The 9,026-nt window shown below is 40.5% G+C and overlaps 1 protein-coding gene across 1 annotated transcript in view; it reads left to right on the top strand.

Moving 5' to 3' along the window:
• Positions 1-3,874, top strand: part of LOC138060205 (uncharacterized) — a 42,747-nt gene extending 38,873 nt beyond the window's left edge. Inside the window, exons 6-7 of the mRNA XM_068905940.1 lie at positions 2,401-2,566; positions 3,175-3,874. Of these exons, the coding sequence (XP_068762041.1) occupies positions 2,401-2,566; positions 3,175-3,437 (429 nt within the window). The 3' untranslated portion in view covers positions 3,438-3,874. The remainder of the gene's footprint in view (positions 1-2,400; positions 2,567-3,174) is intronic.
• Positions 3,875-9,026: the final 5,152 nt, after the last annotated feature.

Genomic DNA, 9,026 nt, shown 5'->3' with positions numbered 1-9,026 from the left:
TCTCCAGTTTTGTCCATCCATGTCCCTTCTTGGCTAAAATGTGTTTTGTTAGAGTTCTTCTATAGTTTTGAACAGTTATTTTGATATTTTAGTTAATTCTATGACCATTCGATCAGTGCTGAGATTGCCTAAAATTGCGTGACCTAGCCCCTTTAAGCATGAAACAACTCATGACCATTACGCCGGCAGGAAGAGTATAACCACTCTGTAAGGTCAATGCCTGTTAAGGTCTGGATTGAGACAGACAATGGATTAATGACGATCGACTCAGTGGCAAAAACTTGAGAAATTTTGCAAGATGAGATTAACTCCAATATTGAAGAATAGACGAATTCGGAAATAGAGATGCAGGAGAGCGAAGTGACTGTCAGGGAAACGCCTCTGAGGTGGCGTGCGGTAAAACTGAATGTTAAACCATCACGGATACTTGAAATAAGGAAAGGCGAAGCGTAAATATGTTTTCAGAAGAAAAAATTGACCTTAAGCCTCCCTTTAACAATCACTGACTCGGAACAAACCGCGTTGACCGACTCTAATTCTATGTCTATCGTAGAAGAGCCTTGTAAGGTCACTCAACTCTACAATCAAATTCATGTGATCTGAAGAGTTGCCAAGGAACAAGTAATCCCATTATTCCCCCTTCCCCAAGCACAATCCTCAAGGCCAAACCATTACAAACTCGCTGGGCAGAGTTTCTGAACAAAAAGTAATAGAATACGCATGGGGTGTGAATAAGCAGATAAAAATTGACGTAGGGAAACACCATTATAAATTTACGACGCAGTGGCTACTACTTGTCGCGTGTTTTGTCAAAAACTTTACTTGTCCACCAATTTGTTGCTGATGCCGTTAAGGACGGTGCCACCTAATAAGAAGAAATTTTTCCCCAGGATATGACTAGCTACGCAGAAAAGTGTATCTTAGTTTGGGTTATTGGAATGTGAAATAAAAATAGGGGGGGTAACCATGCATTTTTGGGAGATAATTAAGTTTGTATTTTGAAAAAAGGGACGCTTGGAAATTTTTTTGATTAAACAAAGAAACGCAAGTGTTTTCACAGTTTTCATCGGTACAAACGTTTACTTACGGTAAAACAACAGGAAAGTTAAAGATCTTTAAAATGAATAGAAAATTCTATCCGGATCATTATATAAATGTGTTTTAAACATTGAAGACAGAGCCATTTTTGAACCTGACAGCCCTCCTCTGTAGTTATTAAAAGGCGCCCTTTATTCTTTTTTCACGGGTCCAAAAATTATTTCTGACTTCGATGGGACACAATCTTTCATTTTTGATAATAACAAGCAGGGGTCACCATGTGATTTTAAATGGTAAGTTGGCTTTTTCAACACATTGTTTAACTTGTTAAATGTTTTTGCTATTTTGTCACTCCCATCCCCGTGGATAAAGAAATTTGCACCTGTTTTTGTGTTGCACTCTGGGATATTCACTACGTACTTTTGAGTGGATATTTCTTTGATTCTTTGGGAAAACTGGGTCTTTTTTTCGGCAGTGCCTTTTAAGTGACCAGAGTAAAGTTGCAATGATATTTGGAGTGAGAAATCTATGTGATTTTTGTTGTACACTGCGATGGAATCCAACTCGTAGGGCGCTGAATCGAAGTGATCCGCCTAGTACAGTATAGCGACATGCATTGTCAATCGTTTCTTGCGATGCGCTTACTTGACGATTGTACAGAACAAAAACAATAAATGCTTGCCTCATGCTTCTTGGTAATTTTTTGAATAATGAGAAACGTAATTATTGCACTGAAAGTATTGACCGCAGACCCTGTATGGTTGTCTTCGAAGAATTTACTACATTTGGTTGTTCTTAATTTCGATAATAAATAGCCCTGTTTCATTGTTCAGAAGTAGACTTAATGAAGATTGCTCCGTTGAAATGATTTCTTCTGCACCGTCCACTTTCTCGCCTCGATCGATCATTGTTTCAATTTGTCGTAGTGACAACTGTTCCATTACGATTTCTTTTTTCTTTTTTTTCAGGTCTTTTACTACAAGATACATATGTTTCGCACTAAATCTTCCGAGGCATTTCGATAAAAAAAAAATTGGAAAATTATTTAACTTGAAAATAAAAAGTCAGCGCTTGAATCCGCGTAAAAAAGTGACTGCGTGATGCGCAGAACATTTGCGCAATAACAATCGGTGGCCCGGTCCTTAAGAAAAGAAATACATTACGCATATTGTTTTACACTTGTCTTTCGCCCATATTATTGGCCCTTATAGTAGTTGATCCTCACCCCTGACCCTTGACCCAGGTTTAAGCAACAATAGTCGTGTGAACTCTGCAAGTAAGATGGCTGACGAGGTGTTGCACTTTTTGTCTGTCTTGGCACAATTGCATAAAGGGAAAAACTATCTTTCTGTTTTATTACAGTATTACAGTGAAGATTCAAGTCTTGGTGTGGAGTACTTTCAAGGCAGTATGTTTGGTTACACTGTTTACGGCATGCTTGGTTTGTTTGTGGTCGCTTTAGCGGTTGGTGTATTCTGGCAATACTTTCCCTGGAAGAAAAAGGAACAAGAAATTCCATCAGGGAAAGGTAAAATTTCCATTGTTCACAAAATTAATCCGGCTGACGGCGAAGCTAGAGAAAATATTGAAGATCGTTAAAACTTCAGGGTTAAATCGGCACATAGAAAGGAAGGAAGGAAGGAAGAAAGTTGGAGGACATGGAAGACTTTGTGGTTGCTGTTTACATCCTTGTCATTTGGAGACGGAACGTCTGCACGACATCAGAATTCGTTGCAGAGATGACTAAAAGATCCACGTTTTACTAGGCATCGCCTTATTAGAGCCAGAGGTTATAATAACAGTCTCTCCCGAAAACTTTATGAACTGTACTAACGCAAAGGTGATGCTCAATTTCCCTGAACAGAAACGTTTCGTCGTCGCATGTTTTCGCTTTTTGAGTAATGCAGGCATTTTGAAACAACTGTCATAAAATTTGAGTTCACCCTATGTTACACTTGGCAATTTTTCGCGCAACTTGACACTTGTTAATAGCGCTCAACTCAAATGCAGTTGCCATGGCGCTGTTACCCGTCAGCGTAGAAGTGGAAGTTAAGATGGCGTCTCAGGCTAAAGATATATGTAACCTTACCGTCTAAACCTACTTTTATTGAAAGCTTTGCTACGTTTACTTTGTAGAGAACGCAGGAGATGCAAACAAGGAGGCAGTCCTTCATTGCTCCGTGGAGGTTGGAGGAAGGGCAAATGTCAACCATACAAGGAATGGAAGTCAACATACTGAGCGACTTATGGCTGCACAAAGCGCTGAAGTCTTGGCCATGGAAGATGAGCTTAAGGCTTTCCGTAAAAACTGGGAAAAGAGCTTCCGCAATCTACAGGAAAGACACAGGAAGGAACAAGAGCGATTTTTTGAGTTGGATAATTTTGGTTACGAGATGTAACAATTTTCCAAAGTGTCTGATAAGATAATTAGAAGGAACATCAAATCACTGTAAAAAACACCCGATCTATTGTAACTCTCTATCTTAAGAAGGAGGATGGTATTGGCCATTCCATAGTTTCCCTCTTAATGGCGCTGGCATGATCAGTTGAGGGTTGCCCTTTGGCTATTTGTCGCAATTTTTTGTGACGTGGCCTTTGCACAATCCGATCTTATAGCTCTTTCTAGGGTGACTAGCTACACATATATATGAGATAGGTGAAGTGTCACTGGCTAACAAGCCCGAAACAGCTGTCTGCGTCTGCTTCTAGTTTTAGCACTGATCATGCTAGGTTTGGCCGACCGTAGTTACATTTTTAAGAAAATAGCTTCGTGAACGTTGTTTGATCTGTTCGAACAGTGGTGTGTTTATGCTAATCACTGCTTGCGTTGATCCAACGTAATACATTGATCGTTACACGGCATTGCAGTCTTTATTATTAAATGTTTATTAAATCGTTATCAATGCTGTGAGGGTGCAAAGGGGGTTTCCGTGACGCGTGCTAACTCCAAAATTATTAGCGTGATGCGTGATGCGACCAACTGAGTTAGGAGCGGGATGCGTGATTGGACATAGCGGCATGATACGTGATCTATTATTTCACAAACGCGTGACGCGTGATTTACCCTGTAGATTTCCGTAATAGGTCAAGTGTCTTTGATACGATCTGTGAAACTAGACGGACAGGCATTTTAAACTGGTATCCGCAACACCATTTTCTGGTTGCATGGTCCTTCTAGCTCGGACAGCTCTCTTGTCCAATCTCCTGTCGTTATGGCGACCGTGCAATTGAATACTGGTCAAATGGCTCGTAAATTTTGGTCTTATGACCAAGCAATTACAAAATAATTCATTCAATGGATTTCGGGTTACTGCCGTTAAGCCTCATTTACATGTACGTGATGGCCTAAGTTTTTTTTCCGTGATGCGTGATGGCCGATAAAAAAACATTGTGACGCCCCTCCCCTTGCCACCCTCTGCTTTCTTAAGGTGATTCCCTGGTTTTGCATTGCACAACCCTACTGTGCAAAATTTCTTGCGTCATTGGCGCGCATTAGCTCGAGCACATTAATTATGTGGCGTATTTTCATAGACGCCAAGCTAAATCGTAATTTTCTCATATTTTGTTCTGAGAACACTGGTTGCCAGTGGTAAGTGTTACACAAAAACGGAACGCACTGAGTTGGGTGGTATTGAAGTGCAGCGTCCCAGTTAATTTCTTCATCAAGTAGAGGGGGAGGGGGTCATGTCGTGTAGACCATTTGAGGTGTCACACAGACGTCGTGCCAGAAGTGGGCTTTTGGCTCACAAGTTTACATTTTTAGTTATTTTGTAATGTCCTGTCCCGTTTTGAGGTCTTTTACTTTTTTTAAGCTTTGGTAATAAATTCAGTACAAAGATAACAAAACTAGCCCGCACGCAGGCTCTGCAAAAACACTAACTGCAAATTGCTCTGACGGATGTTTTCCTGCACGGCCTAAACATATTGTTTCCGCTTCATAACTCCTCTTCTTTTCAGTCTAATCTGATGCCAGGTCAAAAAAAATTTTGGTTGTAATTTTGCACCAAAAAGTATCGCAAAAGCCGGAAGTTACCAGTAAAAGGCGAGCCAAATGACGGATCAAGTAAAAAATAACATACCGGTAGTTTTTTTTATAAAACTCTGATTTTCGTATTCTCAGCGAAAATTAATGTCAGTCGATTGTGAAAACACTTCCATGAATCAAGGGGAAGTCATGACGTTCTGTCAAAAGTAAGAAATTGATCCCCTTGTGTTAAGGTTCTTGTTTACATTAAGTGAAGTGCAGGGAAGAATGTTAATCGCTCGTCGCTTTCAGAGTTAAACAACGTACTTTTTCGCCAAGAAACTTCTGTCTTTGGTTTTTTTAATTTTGTTGTAATATTTAACTGAATATTTACATTTTATCTGCTGGGTCAGGAAGCCTTCTTTGTCGGGTTATTGACCCAAGACCCGATTCTTCTCTTAAACACTGTTGAAGGCGCTGAAACTGGATTTTCCTAGGAGTAATGCTGGCTGGGTCCATCCGAAAATAAAAAAGAAATGAGAATTCGAAAAAGAGGAAAATGCAAATTTCTGACAGAGAAAATTACAAAAAATATTCACTGTAAGATCGTTACAAAATCTTTGTTTTTTTGGGCGTTCATTTGGACAAAAAGATTCAACGCTTAGCGAGAAATTATATTTCAAGTGAATATGTTAAAAAAAATTCGCGGGAAATCTCTGTCTTTACCCAAATTAACAATAACTTCATTTTACAGTAGAGTGGCTAAACAAATCTTTTTCTGACAATATACCTATTAATCATTTGCCAGAAAGAATATGGCTACAAATTACTGTCATCTTTATGAGGAAACTGCTCGCGTTTTAAATTTCAACCCACATATGCAAATTAATGAAACTCGAATGTTACACAACATGATGAATCCACAACTCAACGGCCGAAAAATCTTACAAAAACCTTTTACAGCAAAACCTTTACTGAAACTAACAACTTATTTTCTATTAAATTAGAGACAAAAAAATCCCTTCCTATTTCAATTTGTGTGTGCAAACAAGAAACACAGTCCGACCGTATGAAAAAGTACATGCAATTAAATAAATTTCTCACAGTTCAGGATCAAACCCTTTTCTGAAGAACCTTTTCCTTGAATAATGAAGCACAAAATAGACAACAAGCTTTCTTTCAAATAATCCTTCACTGTCACGTTTCCATTTTTTTTTACCTGAAGACTGTGCAGAGTTGAGTAAAAAATAAATGTAAATATCGAGACAACAGAAATGCGACTTCAGTAAACACAAATGTATTGTAGGCGTTCGATTCGTTTCAATGAGTTTGGTAAACCCATAAAGAATTTGCCATTTGGTTTCAGTGTTGTACATTACATAACATCCCATTACTTAAATATTAGCTTTGTTTGTAACTTTGAAATCCGACGGCGAAAGATGCAATGCTTTCGAAGACCGTTGCTCGTCGTTTTAAAGACTCCAGATATCTATTTTTCACCGCCTGTCTTGTTTATCCAATTGACGTTCCAGTTTTGAGCTCCATAAGGGTATATTTTAGTAGTAAAAGGGAGCTTAAGCAAGCGCGTTTTTGAGACGCGGACGGCAACCAGAAGTGAGTTATTTTCCCTTTTAACTTGCTTTCACACAACCACATTTATATTGCTATGTATTTTTTCTCCATTAGAGATAATTAATACAAAAATCTGGAAGACACCACTGTCCTGGCACGCAAAATTTTCTCTTCCGGTTGCCGTCCGCGTCTCAAAAACGCACGTGCTTAAGCTCCCTAATAGAATATTTTGAGCAAGAGCCGATACAACGTAGATTTGATTTTAGTGGTGTACTATATTTCGGCCGGCCAAACCAGCCTTGTTCAGGTACAATGAGAGTTTACATTGGATTGCTTCTATGTGCATATATATAGTAAATGGAAGTTGACGTAATACTGGAAAAAATGTGATAAAACGTGGCAGTTACAACAAATATTTGGATTCTCAACTTGTAATTACGCCGATTAGATCAAGCCACTGATCCAACGTACACCGACAGGAAGATTTCCATGGTTGTGCACGATACCGCGTAACGGAAGATGTGACGTCATTTGCCATAAATTAGTATATAGAAGTAAAGGGTTTGTATGGGAAGGAAATCTCATTAATGGGGTGTGTGACGTGATTTTCACGTCATATGTCACCCACTTCGGCCTCAAAACGGAAGTCAAGGTAACCTGGCCTGCAAGAGGACCACACCCAGTTTTGTACCGGAGTGTATGGAATGTGTTTAAGGTGATTTTTTCCCAAATTGTCCCAACCTGCGACATGTGAAAAAAGTAAAACTCCTGGACAAAAGGCATTTTTTTTTTGGGGGGGGGGGGGGGAGGAGGGGGGAGGGGGAAGAGAAGCGACTGAGGTCCATTCCACAAGCGACCATGTTAAAAAAAGAGGGTGAAGGGAGAAAGGTGAGGTAAGATATAGAGAGACGCTAAGGATGATGGAAATGACGTCACCCGGACCCAGCCCCCACACGGTCAAAAACAAGGAAAAAAGCCTAGAAAACGAAAATTTACACTAGGTACAGGAAAAACAAATTCCATCCTGGTGCCCTGCACACGCTCGCTCGCAGTCGCTCAAATCCTACAGGAAGCCTAGGGAGGGTGTCTTGGCGAATAACTCTGCGGCCTTTTCACAAGATCCGATAAAATCTTTGCGTTGGAATTGGGTCGGTGCACGAGTGAATGCCAAGTCTGGGTCGGGACGTTAATCAAAATCTGTTGGATGCGTTGTTGCCGGTCCTCTTCCAGACGGGTTTCTGTCAGAGCACTATTCGTCCTTACATGTTGCAAGACACTCGCCGACGCATCCGCGACCATATCATCCACGTGAAAGGTCTGTCAAGGAGCGAGACGTTTGGACCGTCGTACCAGCTTATCCAATTCGGCTACTAGATCCAAAAGACATCGACGACGTGGACAGAGAGGCCCAAAGCAAGTGTTCGTCCAAACGAACAGCGCACCCACCGCATCCGAGGTTGGACCAAGAGTTCTTCGTGATCCTCGAGCACAGACAGGGTTCTCGTCAACATCAAGAGGACCCGTTAGGGTAGGACTCTTTGTTTCACCAAACGTCTCTGAGCTTGGACTAAGAGATCCTGGTGATCTTCGAGCACGCACAGGGTTCCCTTCAGCTTCAAGAGGTCATGCTGATGCTGGACCCGGCGTCACCAGGTTCGATCTAGTTTATATCTGCAGTATTGTTTTTGGCGCGTTCACCGTCCACCCAAGCACCAGCCCGATGTCCAGATTGGATTTAGAGTGGTTCTGTTGTAGCCGATGTAACAGCCACCACAAAGTGGGAAATCGATACCACCGCTTTTTTCCGGATGAGTGGCGATGCCCCTGCTGTTACAGGGGTCGGAATTATCTGGAAAGTTCGCCAAGGTCGATGTCACGCAATATGTTGTTTCAAGAATTTCCTAGAACTTTGACTCATCAGTTTCAAAATAGTCTGTAACTCGTACTAAGTTTTAAAATAAGAGTTTATTGTAATATTTGTAATTAGTTACTTTTGGAAACTTCTATACTCTCTTCGGATAGCTATATAAGTGGCTCTCTAGTCAGTCAGTCGGTTGTTGCTGTTATAATTCGGGATTAAGTTCCCTGTCAGTGATTTCCAAGTGATATTGTGTCACAAGTGACAAGTGACAACTGAAGGGATTTTCCCGTTCGTTTTTCATTCTGACATTCTGCTGTCAAGTCTACAGTTGGTTTCCATGGAGCGCGATATTGCAAAAGACTTCGTCAGGAGATTTAGTCAAAAAAAAGGCATTGCTTTGCCTGTGGTAAGATAAACATAGAGAAGTATTGAGTGAATTGCAGTGAGATTGTACAAAGAGTAGTCGCTACAACAAGTTGCAAAATTGTTGAAACACTTTCATTAAAAAACATCTTTTCTAGCTTCCAATACCCGCCGTATCTTGAATTTGAACCTTTCCCACTTCCCTTCCCCTCTAGTTTGAGATTTCGT

This window comes from Montipora capricornis, chromosome 8, assembly GCF_036669925.1.
Source record: "Montipora capricornis isolate CH-2021 chromosome 8, ASM3666992v2, whole genome shotgun sequence".
Lineage (NCBI taxonomy): Eukaryota > Metazoa > Cnidaria > Anthozoa > Scleractinia > Acroporidae > Montipora > Montipora capricornis.
This window is presented reverse-complemented; position numbering and strand designations above follow the sequence as displayed.